We start from the raw sequence: 13,921 nt of genomic DNA on the forward strand, positions 1-13,921 counted from the left end.
CCCCAATGGAGGAGCTAGAGAAAGCACCCAAGGAGCTGAAGGGATCTGCCACCCTATAGGTGGAACAACAATATGAACTAACCAGTACCCCCGGAGTTCGTGTCTCTAGCTGCATATGTAGCAGAAGATGGCCTAGTCGACCATCATTGGGAAGAGAGGCCCTTGGTCTTGCAAACTTTATATGTCCCAGTACAGGGGAACGCCAGGGCCAAGAAGTGGGAGTGGGTGGGTAGAGGAGCAGGGTCGGGAGGAGGGTATAGGGGACTTTTGGGATAGCATTTGAAATGTAAATGAAGAGAATAGCTAATAAAAAATTGGAAAAAAGTTTTTTGCAGAGGGTGGAGAGATGATTCAGTAGAAAAGAGCACTGACTGCTCTTCTGGAGTTCCTGAGTTCAAATCCCAACAACCACATGGTGGCTCACAACCATCTGTAATGGGATCTGATGCCTCCTTCTGGTGTGTCTGAAGACAGCTACAGTGTACTCACATATAGTAAAATAAATAAATCTTGGGGACAGAGCGAGAAGGAAAAATGTTTGTATTATGTTGTGTATAAGGGTGGTTTTTTTCCTCATGTATATTTGTACACTGTAATGTTTTAAAAGTGATACTTGATATGTGTGTGTGTCTATCTGCACCAGCCGGGCTCTATTTATACCAGCTGGGCTGTATCTGCACCAGCCAGGCTCTATCTGCACCCTCTCTTTGTCAGTGTTGTCTTGAGACAGGGTTTCACATTTAGTCTAATCTGCCCTGGAACTCGCCATGCATCCCAGTAGCACTCCTCCTGCCTCAGCCTTCCGAGTACTAGAATTACAGACCTGAGCCTCCACATCCTGTCCAGAGATACTATTTGCTCAGCAATTGTGACTTCTTTAATAAACTTGGCTCATCTCTGGCACGTTTTGAAGTCTGAACCAAAGTTACTTTTTCTTTTCAGCAGCAGTGTTTCAGTAGCAGGTGTAGCTACTGAGCACAGAGTGGGCTCCTACTGACAGTAAGCGGCCCCTGGGGCTCATGATCTCTCTCTCTCTCTCTCTCTCTCTCTCTTTCTTTCTCTAGGAGTTCTTTGGGAGCTCACATGGCTACCACAGCTGCAGCAAGAAAACACTGGTCTTCCTCTTCAAGTTCCTGTCTGACCTCGTGCCCTGGGAAGCCCCTCGGTACATGCAGGTAGGGAGCTGACAGCTGCATCCTATGGCTGTCTGCTTGTGATGTCCTACCTATAAGGGTCACCCCAGCCTCCTCTGTAGATCACGCTGAGCCAGGGCTGCTTTCTGCGCTTCTCCAGACAGTTCAGGTGATGCCCAGCATTGATGTACAGTGAGCCCGCACAGGCACCTAGGAGCACCCACACTCCCAGCTCAGGGGAAGAGAATGTATTCTGCCAGCGTGTAATAGACTGCCCGCTGCATAGGCTCTCAGAAGGATGAGCAGGTCCAGGTGGGGTCTGGGAGGAAGAGTGACTGGGAGATCAGTAAATGTAGGCAGGTCTGGTTTTGCCTCAATGAAATGATACGGTTTTATGTGTTCAAGGTCTAGGTCCTAGAGAGGTGGCTCAGCATTGTGTCCTTTCAGAGGACCCGGGTTCGGTTCCTAGCACCCACATGGTGGCTCACCACTGGCTGTAACTCCAGTTTCCTGGGGATCTCTCTTCTGGCCTTTGCAGGCACCAGGCACACACACGATGGGCAGACATGCAGGCAGACCACCATACTTATTAAAAACATCCATACATATTAAATTTACTAAAAAAAAAATTTCATAGAGAGACCCCCAAATTTACAATGGTTTTTTCTTCCAGAAGGTTTTGTTTTCTTTTTAATAAAAGGGGTTTGTGTAAGTTACTGTTGGGACATTTGTAACAAGTCTGTGTAAGACGGCGTACACTTTGAATGCCAGCATTTGGGAGGCAGAGGTGGGACCATCACAAGCGTGAGAGAGGTCTGCTCAGCACAGGCGCTCTGGGACAGCCTGGGCTGCTTTGTGAGACACTTGTCTCAAAACGAGAAGAGCAACAAGTCCTGAGGCCAGAGATAGTGGCCCAGTGCTGTAGTCCCAACCCCAACATTTCAGAGGCAAAGGTGAGAGGATCCTAAGTTCTGTCCAGGCCTCTGCAGCAAGATGCTGTCTCAAACTCCCAAAGGGTCTGAAGCTGGGCACGGTGGTATACGGTCTCAGCCACTCAAGGCCTGGCCATGAGACCTCAGGAGCCCAGGAATTCAAATCCATTGTGAGGAGCAGTGGAACACCATCTCAAACGAGGAAGGAGGCTTGCTGGTGTTATTTTCATTTTATCAGCTAACCCTGTCCCCCGCTTATTTTGGGGCTGCGCTGGGTACGTGACGCTCTGGCGCTCTGTTTTTGCCAAATTTGATGGCAGGGATATATGGGCAAAGGGACTGGCAGATTTCAGCCATCATGGGAAGCCATCTTATACATTATTGTTTGTGGCCAAGTCTTTAAGACTGTCAGGTGCTGGTATGGGTAATAGGGCTGTGACCGACACACACTCTCGAGAACACACAAGCACACACACAGCATCGCTGTTGTATCCTGTCCTGAGCGCCTCAGTGTCTCAGCCTTCAGCTCTGAGAAAGGAGAGGTCTGGACACCGAGAGCCTTTCTTCCCCCTCTCTGACTCTAACCAAACGTACATGGAAGGCGAGGTCATTGTGCACACCTGTGAGCAAATTCTACCTGTGTTCCCTGTCGATTTTGAGAAATATTCTTCCTTCGTGTCTTCTGACCCCTCCTCGTGCTGTGGAGCATGGCCGCCTGGCTCAAAGCCCTCACTGGACTTGTGGTTCTCAATCCTAGCACTGTGGTCAGTTTCCAGCCAAAGCACGTTGTGCAATCACAGGCGTGACTCTGCATGGACCGACTGCGCATACAGCGTCTTCTCTCTCTAGACGGCAGGGACCGTGGTGTGGAGCTGCTGGTTGTCCACAGAGCTCTCTATAGCCTTGCTTTCCCTGCCACTCACAGAACCAGCCACAGTACAGTTTTCTTCATTTTCTCCCAAGAAGGAAGGGCCTTCTCTTCTGGGTTTTTTTGGGACACTATCGCTATATACCTCTGGCTAGCCTAGAACTTGCTATGTAGGCCAGGCTGGCCTTGAACTTGGCATGATCCTTTTTACCCCTGCCTCCTGTGTGCTGGGCTACGGGTGTGCATCATTACAACAGACTCCTTGTGAGTTGATGTCAATAGTTACACGTCTCATGCCTGTTAGCAACCATCTCTTACCATCAGCACTGTACCCCATTAGCAAGTACCGCTCAGGTCCCCAGGAAACGCGCCATGCTCTCCCTTGGCCTGACACTGCTGTGCTGTGTTCTCTTGCAGGTGCATATTTTCCACCCACCCCTGGTGCCAAGCAAGTACCACTCCCTCCTTACAGACTACATCTCCTTGGCCAAGACAAGGCTTGCTGACCTCAAGGCAAGTCTGGTCCCTGTCCTAGTCTTGCCTGGAAACACCCAGTGCCCGCTTTTGTCCTCACCTGCTTGTTTACCCCTCTGAAGGTTTCCCTGGAGAACGTGGGGCTCTACGAGGATTTGTCATCTCCTGGGGAAATTGCCGAGGTAATGAAAGTTGCTTTTGGTTGACCCATGGTCTTTGGGTCCCTTGCCTCTGGGCCTGAGTATTTTGACCCTCCACATCTTCCACTTGGTTCATCTCTGGTGAGGCTGGCTTGGCTGTTTTCCTGAAAGTGTTTGTACTGTCTGTCTTTGTTTGACCACACTAGCAGAGGAGAGTGGCCTGTGTCACATGCAGTGAATGCTCTTCGGAATTTTTTAAATTAGCTTAATTTTATTGACATAATTCTTTTTTTTTTTTTTTTAAGATTTATTTATTTATTTATTATATGTAAGTACACTGTAGCTGTCTTCAGACACACCAGAAGAGGGCATCATATCTCATTTCGGGTGGTTGTGAGCCACCATGTGGTTGCTGGGATTTGAACTCTGGACCTTCAGAAGAGCAGTCGGGTGCTCTTACCCACTGAGCCATCTCACTAGCCCAACTTAATTTTATTTATCTACTTTTTTGTTGTTGTTGTTCTTTCAACACGAGGTCTCTTTGTGTAGCATGGCTGACCTGGCACTCAATCTATAGACTGGACTGGCCTCAGAGATCTGCCTGCCTCTGCCTCCAGAGTGCTGGGACTAAAGGCGTGCGCCCCCACCAACCAACCTGAGCTGATTTTTTTATGGTACTCGTGCAGAGGTTAGAACAGAACTCACAGGAGTTGGTTCTCTCTTCGCAGCTCGTAGATCCTGAGGGTTGAACACCAGCTTGGTGGCAAACGCTTTACCTCCTGGACCAGCTTGCTTGGCCCATTTTTATATTTAATAAACTATGTCAGAGGGATGGGCCATACATGTGCACATGTGGCGGTCAGAGGACAGCTTTGTGTTTTCTCCCAGGCCTGTATGGCCGGCACCATGACCCACTGAGCCATTTTGCCCCTCTCTGTTTCTGTCTTCCCTATTTTCTTATCATGTGGCTCGGACTGGCTTTAAACTCCTCAGTCTCCTGGGTACTTAGATTATTTGCCACCACACCTAGCTTTGACATTTAACAATGTTTTCTACAGGTTTATTTATTTTATTTATATGAGTCCACTGTTGCTCCCTTCACACACACCAGAAGAGGGCATCAGATCCCATTACAGATGGTTGTGAGCCACCATGTGGTTGCTGGGATTTGAACTCAGGACCTCTGGAAGAGCAGTCAGTGCTCTTACCCGCTGAGCCATCTCTCCAGCCCCAACATTTAGTAATTTTTTTAAATCTCAAAGTTAAGCCTCTATTCCAGCCCATCCCACCTCAAAGCCTTCCTCTTTCTCGTCTGGAAGAGGAAGAGAGAGAGAGAGAGAGGCTTGAGCGAGTGCAGTTGGAAGATGGCACTGGCTTTTTGAACCTTAGGGTTCACGTGTGTCCACACAGCAGGGCCTGGGGATCTGGGAATGTTCTAGGCTGAATGGTGCCCATCTCACCCTTTACCGCTGCGGTGTCTAACACTCAGAGCAGCAGGAGCCAAGTTGGTGTCTGGTTTGCCTGCTTCTTTTTTTTTTTTTTTTTCGAGACAGGGTTTCTCTGTGTAGCCCTGGCTGTCCTGGAACTCACTTTGTAGACCAGGCTGGCCTCGAACTCAGAAATCTACCAGTCTCTGCCTCCCGAGTGCTGGGATTAAAGGCGTGCACCACCACGGCCCAGCTTGCCTGCTTCTTTACTGGCTTTCAAATCTTCTTTCTTTCTCTCTCCCACCCTGCATGGACCTAGCGTGAGAGCCAAGCGGTCCAGGATGTTAAGAAGGCCATCATGGTGTTTGAACAAACAGGGAAGATCCCAATGCCTGTCCTGGAGGCCAGGTAGGTGCAGGCTGTGGGGAGCACCTGCCAACTATAGCATATACAGATGCAGGGGAGCACCTGCCGACTACAGCATGTTCAGATGCAGGGGAGCACCTGCCGACTACAGCATGTTCAGATGCAGGGGAGCACCTGCCGACTACAGCATGTTCAGATGCAGGGGAGCACCTGCCGACTACAGCATGTTCAGATGCAGGGTAACATCTGCCCACTGCAGCATGTTTGAGACATGGCCAGGCCGACACTGCTTTACTGGGCATCTTGAAGTTGGTCCCCTTTTGCTCTCAAGGTTACATGGGGATGGAAGGGTCATATTCTATCATGGGAGACCGGTGTGGATGCTGTGTCAAAAATGATGTCTGAGGTGGCATAGAATGAGGGCAGGTCTATGTCTGATTTTGATCTGAAACTCAATGTAGAACAGGCTGGCTTCAAACTCACTGCCTGCCTCGGTCTCCTAAGATTGAAGGCACGTGCCTCCACGCCAAGCCTGTTCACTTCTGCGACAGCACATGGTGCCTCGATATTTGAAACAGGCAATAGATGGTACCTAATTGAAGCCATGTGGGAATAAAGGATTACTGACCTACAGGTTAGCAACAGATTTTCACTTGCTTCTGGGGTGACCAGTGTGGACGCAGCCTGGGGAACTGGGAGCTTTATTGAATTCATTGTAAACCCTGAACATCTTGTACTGTGATTGCTGTCAGTGTTGGTGACCTGAGCCCAGCTTATCAGCTCCAAGCAGAAAGTCCATGGTGGCCCCACCGCAACCCCCATTGCCTTAGAATAGTGAAGACAAAATATCTTAGAAACATGAATCAAGCCCAGATGTGGTGGTGCATACCTTTGATCCCAGCACTTCAGAAGCAGAGGCAGGAGGATCTCTCTGAGTTTCAGGCCAACCAGCAGTACTGAGATATTGAGAAATTGTCTCAATAAAACAAAACAAAACAAAACCCACATGATGAGTGTTTGGGCCTGGCCAGGCCTGGCGGCACCCACTTGTGACCTCAGTGCTTGAGACATGGGGACATAGAACAGGATCTTAGGCCTTTGTCACATTAGTGCGTCTGAGGCTAACGGGGCTACATAAGACTCCGTCTTACAAAATGAAATGAGTCAAACAGAGAGGAAATCCTTGGGATGTGAGTGGCTTAGAGGGAGAAGCCTTTCTCCTGCGCTCATCATAGTGTGTTTACCTTCCTATGCCACAGCATATTCAGGAGGTCCTACTATGTGTCACACTTCCTCCCCGCGCTGCTTGCTCCGAGAGTGGTGAGTGCATCTCAGCTTCTGTGGTGTCTGGGCAGACCTTTCTCTGCCCCCACTCACAGGACTGCTCTCCTCACAGCTCCCAGAGGTTCCTGACCCCCGGGTGGCCTTTATAGAGACCCTGAAGAGGTAAGCAAGGACTTCCACAGAGGCTGCTCTGTGTCCAGTGGGTTGTTAGTAGGGTGTTTCATTGTGTGGTTGGGTAGATGGTTTTGGGTTTTTCAAGACGGGGTTTCTCTGTGTAGCCCTGGCTATCCTGGATTTGATTTGTAGATCAGGCTGGCCTCCAACTCCATCTTCCTCTACCTCCCAAGTGCTAGGATTAAAGGCATACGCCTACACACCAGGCTTTTCCAATGGGTTTTAATGGGACAAAGAATTTCAGTAGAGAAAATTTATCACACATTTGTTTTATTCTTAAGATAATTGGCTCCAAATTAATTGGTCATGATCTTTTAGAAAAACAGACTGGTTCTAACTATAGCTCCTTCCCATTATTCTTCACTGAGGTTTTAGGATAATTGATCTGGGAACTAGAGCCAATGTATCGATCAGCCATGGCAAGAGGTGGATTTAGAAGACAGGATACGAACCCTGGAAGGCCTCCCATTCAGAGGCGCAGGAATGAGCTCTGATTGTGTGCAGAGCATGCAGCCTCGTCTGGCTCGCCACACGATGGCCTCCAGCAGCCAACTGCTTCATGTCTGAAAGGTCTCCCTTCCTGAGGGATGCGGGAAGCTACTCTAGTTTTCATTAGACTTAGGATGTAACGGGACCCACAAGAAGATAAAAAGGGTACAGAGCCGGGATAGTAAAAATTATTTTTCATATTTCATAGTAAGATTATTTCTTAGGCTAGTGAGGTGGCTCAGTGGGGTGGCTCAGTGGATGGAGGCTTTACTGTCAGTCACTCCAGACAACCTGAGTCCAACCCCTGGGACCAAAATGGTGGAAGGAGATGCCATTCCTGAGATCCTAGTTTATTTATATATTTCTCATCATATTTATTTATTCACTTATTTGAAATAGAGTATCAGTAAGCGATACCCCTATCTCTGCCTCCTGAGTGCTGGGATTAAAGCATGTGCCCCCACTCTGGCCTTTATTATATAGAATATTTAACATATTTGCAGTCCTTCCTCCCACAGTGTTTCCTGAGCCTTAGCGTATGTAAGAGCCACAGATAGGTAAAGAGCTGCGAAGCGCCATCCTTTCTACTCTGGACAGCCATTGCGGTCATTACCTTCCAAGTATGGTTGGTTGTCTGCAGCAGCCCACGTAAGACAGGCCCTGTGTATAGCCAGTCACAGTGCGAGGCAGTCACATTCCTTTCTGCTGAACTACTGGTTATTGATAGAGCCTGCTGAGCCCACAAGGCTCCAAGAGAATGTTCCCAATCCATTTCACCCCCCGTTAAATTCAGCGGGTCACAAAGCTATAGAAATAGACATGAACAGGAGGAGATCTGTAGACCAGGTAATGGGGAGGTGGGGCGTGGGGGGTGGAGTAGTCAGATTATTACATCATGGCCACGTGTGAATTTGTCAGACAAGTTTAAATCATGAAAAGGAACTCAAATACACAGAAAAGTAAAGCTAGACTTAAGCATCTAACTGCTTAGCATCCACGATGTTTTACTTCAGTTGGCCGTGTCGTACACGTGAAACAAAACATAAATGGCCTCTGTTGGAAGGATATCGTGCAAATGTATAAAGTTCTGTTTTTAAAAAAACAAATGCCACAAGCCATCTGTCTTAGTTAGGGTTTTACTGCTGTGCAGAGACACCATGACCAAGGCAAGTCTGAGAAAGACAAACATTTAGTGTGGGCTGGCTTACAGTTTTAGAGGTTCAGTCCATTATCATCATGGTGGGAAGCATGGCAGCATCTAGGCAGACAAGATGCTGGAGGAGCCGAGAGTTCTGCATCTTGATCCAAAGGCAGCCAGAAAGGGACTGACTCATTTGCACTGGGTGGAACTGGAGCATAGCACGTCAGAGTCCACCCCCACAGTGACACACTTCCTCTGACAAGGCCACACCTCCTAACAGTGCCACTTCCCATGGGCCAGGCACATTCAAACCACCACACCATCCATATGTTGCTGACTTTTGAAACAGTCTCGTGTAGCCCACACTTGAGCTTATTATGTAGCGAAGGTTAGCCTGGAACTGCGGATTCTCCTGCTGCATCTCCCAAGCGCAGAGTACAGGTATCCACACTACACCTGGTTGTATTTGTTTTGAGACAGGTCTTACTGTGTAGCTCAGGCTAACCTCCCTACATCTGTCTCTTCTTAAGTGCTAAGATTACAGGCATGGACCACCATGTCTGATCTCAACTCCATTTAGTGCCTGTGTCTCTAGTCCTCTCAGGTACCTTGGGTGCTTTTAGTATCTTAAAATATGAATTGGTTAACTTCTTTCTGTTTGCTGAGTCAAAGATTCTGCTCTACTGAAGGGTTAGCAGAATGTGGTGTGAAAACATTAGTCGGCTGACTTTCGCAGACTCATAGACATTGGCTGTGGACCCAGTTTTGTAAATGATTGTTAGTTTGGTCCGAGGCTGGCTTGCTTTGCTCTTCTCTTCTCTTCTCTTCTCTTCTCTTCTCTTCTCTTCTCTTCTCTTCTCTTCTCTTCTCTTCTCTTCTCTTCTTTTCTTTTCTCTTCTTTGTTTTCTCTTTTCTTTTCTTTTTTTTTTTTTTAGGTTTCTTTTATTTCAAGCTGGGCCCCGTGGTACATCCAGTACTTGAAAGGTAGAAGCAGGAATTAGAGGCAGGCTCATGTCTGTGAGTTTGAGGATAGCTTGGTCTTCATAATAAGTTCCAGGTCTGCTAGGGCTACATAGTGAGATTTTCTTATCAAAACAAACAACCAAAAAAAAAAGTTTTATTTTATCTAGGTTTTTTTTTTTTTTCTTCTTCTTCTTCTTGTACTGGGAATAGAACCCAAGGCCCTGTGTGCACCAGGCAAGTGCTCTACCACTGAGCTACACTCCTGCTCCTCTGCAAGTGTCCCTCGCTGACATTGTTTGTCATAGTGACGTAGAAGTGTTGATAGGAACCAGGGCTGTCTGGGTTTGCAGTGACATTGGCCACAGCCACCTGGCAGGGTGGACCTACTTAGGTGTCTCACTGAGTAACACGTGGCTTTGGGTGCCACTGGAAATAACACACAGAGAGAGGTCAGCACAGATAGTCTCGTGGAACTGAGGCTGCCTCAGTCCTACCTTCTGAGACTGGCAAAATTCAAACAGGAGGCTGTGCTCCAGAGAAAAAGACAGTCCCAAACAGACAGTCCAGAACCATCATGAGAGAGACAGTCTAGAGATGGTCACACAGGCTGCTGCATGTCACCTGAAGATTTTAATGATTTTTAACTAATAAATGGCTAGGGATGTAGCCCTGTGGTAGACCGTTTGCCTAGTGGGTTCATTCCCAGCACCAAAAAAAAGGAATAAAACACAAAATGATACAGTGTGCACTGTTGGGGTGGCTCTGGAACCGAAACACTGTCATAGCTGATGGTGACATTGCTTTCTTTTTATCTAGAGCAGATAAGATTCCCTCCTCGTTATACGATGCCTACCGCAAAGCCTGTGCCTCTGCTGAGAACCAGCCTGAAGGTAAGGCTCTAGGTCACCTTCAGTTCCTGTACTTTCCATTCCTGTGACATGCTGGTCACCTGCATCCGTCCTCAGTGGACTGATTTTTCTCACCCAGGTTCGGCAGACTTGAGATTTTGCCTGCCCATGGTACCTGGGGACCAAACAATGAGCTCATGGGCTTATTGTCTTGGAGGGCTTGACAGTTAGCCACGCCCCTACCTTCTAGGAAGCATGGTGTACAACCTGCTCTGTATTTGGCGTCTCCATGAACAGTTCAGGGCCACAGCATACTGCAGTCAAGCACGGTTATTCTCTAACTGGACAGTTTGCTTTGTAGTATGTTAGAGGGTTTTTTTAATTTTATATATGTGCATATGTTATTGCCTATTGTATGTCTGTGCATCATGTGTATGGCCGGTGTCTGCAGAGGCCAGGAGAGGGGGTTGGATCTCCAGTACAGACAGACAGTGATGATCCACCACGTGGAATCAAACCCAGCAGCCTGGGTTGGGGATATTTGTACCTATGAGAACAGTGATAGAGCTGGTTGGCCCTGGGAAGCCGTGACCCGTGAGCAGACGTCCCGGCCGAGTGGGGCTGGCATGTCCCACCATTCCTCAGTGCCGTGTGGCTCTGTCAGCAGTGAGGGGGCATCTAGAGAAGGAGCCGGTGTTCAGGATTGGTCTTTGCAGCTTAAACTATTTATTAATGTACTTACGTTAAACAGGGTCTTCTGTATCCTTGGCTGGCCTTGAACTTCTGAACCTTCTGCCTCCACCTGTCAAGCGCTGGGATTACAGACCTGTGCCCATCCCCAGTTTCATGTGTAGGACTGGCATGGAGCCTAGGGCTTTGTGCACGCTGAGCAAGCATTCCACGTGTGTGTCACAGTTATATATGTCACTTTTTTGTAATTTTTAAAATTATTTTTTGTATATGGGTGTTTTGCTGCAATATGTGTGTGGTGCCCTCAGAGGCCAGCAGAGGGCATCAGAGACTGGAGCTACAGATGGTTGCTAGCCGCAGCTTGTTTGTTGGGACTCAGACTCAGGTTCTCTGGAAGCGCAAGCAGCAAGTACCACTCTTAATCCCTGAGCCATTTCTCCAGGCTCCTCCTCCTTTTTTTGTGTGTTGCTAGGAGTTAAACCCAGTGCCTTGAGCGCTATAGGCACATGCTCCATTTTGAATGACATCTCCTGTTTCAGTGCTTTTATTTTTGATATTATATGTGATTTCCATATCATCAAAGAGAAGGCCTCCCAGAGACAGTGCCCGCTCTCCACACAATGCAGTGCACATCTGACATACACAGCTGTGGTTCTCAGTAATGGTGCACATCTGTGGTGCTCAGCTGTGGTGCTCGGCCACACTTACCCAAGCATATGAGCTTTTTGTATTTATAATAATGTCACTGAGTGTGATTCCCATTTGACCTCATCTTTAAAATGTCCCTCCCTGGTTCAGATGCCACCTCGGCTCAAAGGACAGAGGCCGACTGTGCCAAAGAGCCCCTGGGACTGCTCACAGCAGCACTGGAAGAGCTCAGAGCTTTAATGACAGACCCGACCCAGTACAGTGGTAAGACGCGGGATGAGGCAGTGTGTGGTAATGCTTGTGCTTGGGTGCCTGCGTGCCGCCATAGTGACAGAGGCTGGCTGGCACATTCCTGGAGATGGGTGTTTGGCAGGTGCACCTGCCCAAAGACCAGACTAAGTGGGGGTTCAGAGTGATGGCGACGATGTGGCCACCCTTCCATTCAGAGCAGGCTCCAAGTTGGGTGTGACAGCTTGGCCAGTGCTCCTTAGCGTCTTGTGAGGCCACACTGGCGCTTGGTCACATTGTTCTTTCCATGCCTTACATAACTGCATGTGTGTGTGCAGTTATTTCTGCTCAGGTGGCCGTGGTTTCTGAAAAACTAAATGCTGTTCTGGGACACAGGAACGATGGTGGCAGCCTCCAGAGAGCAAAGATTCAGCTCAGTGCCCTTCCTTCCACACTGCAGAGACAGGACCAGGCGGTATGTCCATGAGGCCTCAGGACCCAGTGGTGGCCTTTCTTAGATTGGGTAAAAGGTGTGCCACGGTGAGATGTTGAGCACTCAGGCAATGGCCATGCCACTGTTGGTCAGCCTCATCTGTCTGCTTGTGGCTAAAGTGTTCATTCCACTTTGTAAGTGAGGCTTTGTGTCTCCATATCCCAAATGTGGGATTACAGATGCACTGGGCTGGGCTGACAGGTGCACTGGGCTTACAGCTGTGCTGGGGTGACAGGTGCGCTGGGCTTACAGGTGTGCTGGGGTGACAGGTGCGCTGGGGTTACAGCTGTGTTCCACCACCTCGTTGTTGCATTTTAAAGAAGCCCTTGTGACAAAAACTGTTTGTAGCACTAGAACCCATAATGTTTACTCTTCTGTCCTTTACAGTTAGTGTTTTCCTGTCTTCCCACAAAGCACCTTCAAGTTTCTAGCTTGTGTAGTAACATGGTACACTGATCCAGTCCTCTGATTTGGTACCAACTTGCAATGTAACTTCCTTTCTAAATGCAAGCCTGACAGCCTGAATTTGATCTCCATTTCCCATAAGGTGGAAGCAGACAACTGGCTGGACCACACACACACACACACACACACATCCACAACACAAAATATATAAAAATCACATGCAGCCTTTGCTATGGTCCTTGCTGTATAGACCTGCTTCCTGTCGCTCTCAGATGTGAGGCCATGGCCTCTCAGTGATGTGTCTCCTCCCAGGTTGTGGATCTCCTGCTGACAGCCTTCTGTCAGAACCTAATGGCAGCCTCTAGCTTTGTGCCCCCAGAGAGGTAAGGGATATTTTTTGCATCTGTCCTGGGGTACTGGGATCACAGGCCAAGCAGGGTGAGCTCTGTTCCCAAGGTGGATGACGAGGCTGAGCTTGTCGGTTAGGGATGCCATTGAAGACTGATGTTCCGTGTGATATAAAGACCACTGTTTGGAAAAGCCCTGGCCCTTTCACAGGCCTAGACTGGTATGGAAACAATGTACAGAGCTCTAACCAGCCAGTGACTTGTCCTCTGCCTGCAGGCAGAGCCCCTGGGCTGTCCTTTTCGTGAGGACCCTTTGTGGACACGTGCTTCTCCCTGCAGTACTCACTCGACTCTGCCAGCTGCTCCGCCATCAGGTAGGCAGGTGCCTGCGTGCTGCAGGTCACTTCCCGAGGCTGCATGGAGCCTAGACTGATGCCAGCTGCTGCTCTTCAGTGGTTTTGAGCCACCTAGCTAGGGAGCAGACTGATAACGTTGTCCTTGTTCCAGGGCCAGAGCTTGAGCACCTCTCATATCCTGGGCTTGGCTGCTCTTACTGTCCATCTGGGCGAGTGCAGGTCCATGCTTCCAGAGGTGGATCCAGATGTTCTTGCTCCTTCTGCTGGCAGCCTCTGTGTCCCTGACTTCTTAAACACCCTCCTGACCTGCCGCACGAGGGACTCTCTGCTCTTCTGCATGAAGTAAGCCATTCCTGAGTCTCCCAGCAGTTGTCTTCCCCTCTTAAAAAGTGACAAGTAAATTATGAGAGGCCTCAGGCTGGGGAAATGGCTCAGTGGTTCAGAACACTGGCTGTTCTTCCAGAGGACCCAGGTTCTATTCCAGCCCCACGTGGCAGCTCACATCTATTTCCAAC

The 13,921-nt window shown here is 48.7% G+C and overlaps 1 protein-coding gene across 1 annotated transcript in view; it reads left to right on the top strand.

The window, feature by feature from the left end:
- Positions 1–13,921, top strand: part of Fanca (FA complementation group A) — a 52,520-nt gene that overhangs the window by 18,866 nt on the left and 19,733 nt on the right. The window contains exons 15-26 of the mRNA XM_021170569.3: positions 1,065–1,175; positions 3,351–3,446; positions 3,530–3,589; positions 5,294–5,382; positions 6,600–6,660; positions 6,737–6,786; positions 10,208–10,281; positions 11,728–11,841; positions 12,144–12,280; positions 13,016–13,086; positions 13,328–13,424; positions 13,558–13,748. Coding sequence (XP_021026228.1) covers positions 1,065–1,175; positions 3,351–3,446; positions 3,530–3,589; positions 5,294–5,382; positions 6,600–6,660; positions 6,737–6,786; positions 10,208–10,281; positions 11,728–11,841; positions 12,144–12,280; positions 13,016–13,086; positions 13,328–13,424; positions 13,558–13,748 — 1,151 coding nt within the window. The remainder of the gene's footprint in view (positions 1–1,064; positions 1,176–3,350; positions 3,447–3,529; positions 3,590–5,293; positions 5,383–6,599; positions 6,661–6,736; positions 6,787–10,207; positions 10,282–11,727; positions 11,842–12,143; positions 12,281–13,015; positions 13,087–13,327; positions 13,425–13,557; positions 13,749–13,921) is intronic.

This window comes from Mus caroli, unplaced genomic scaffold (genome assembly GCF_978045245.1).
Source record: "Mus caroli unplaced genomic scaffold, Mus_caroli_1 scaffold_10, whole genome shotgun sequence".
Lineage (NCBI taxonomy): Eukaryota > Metazoa > Chordata > Mammalia > Rodentia > Muridae > Mus > Mus caroli.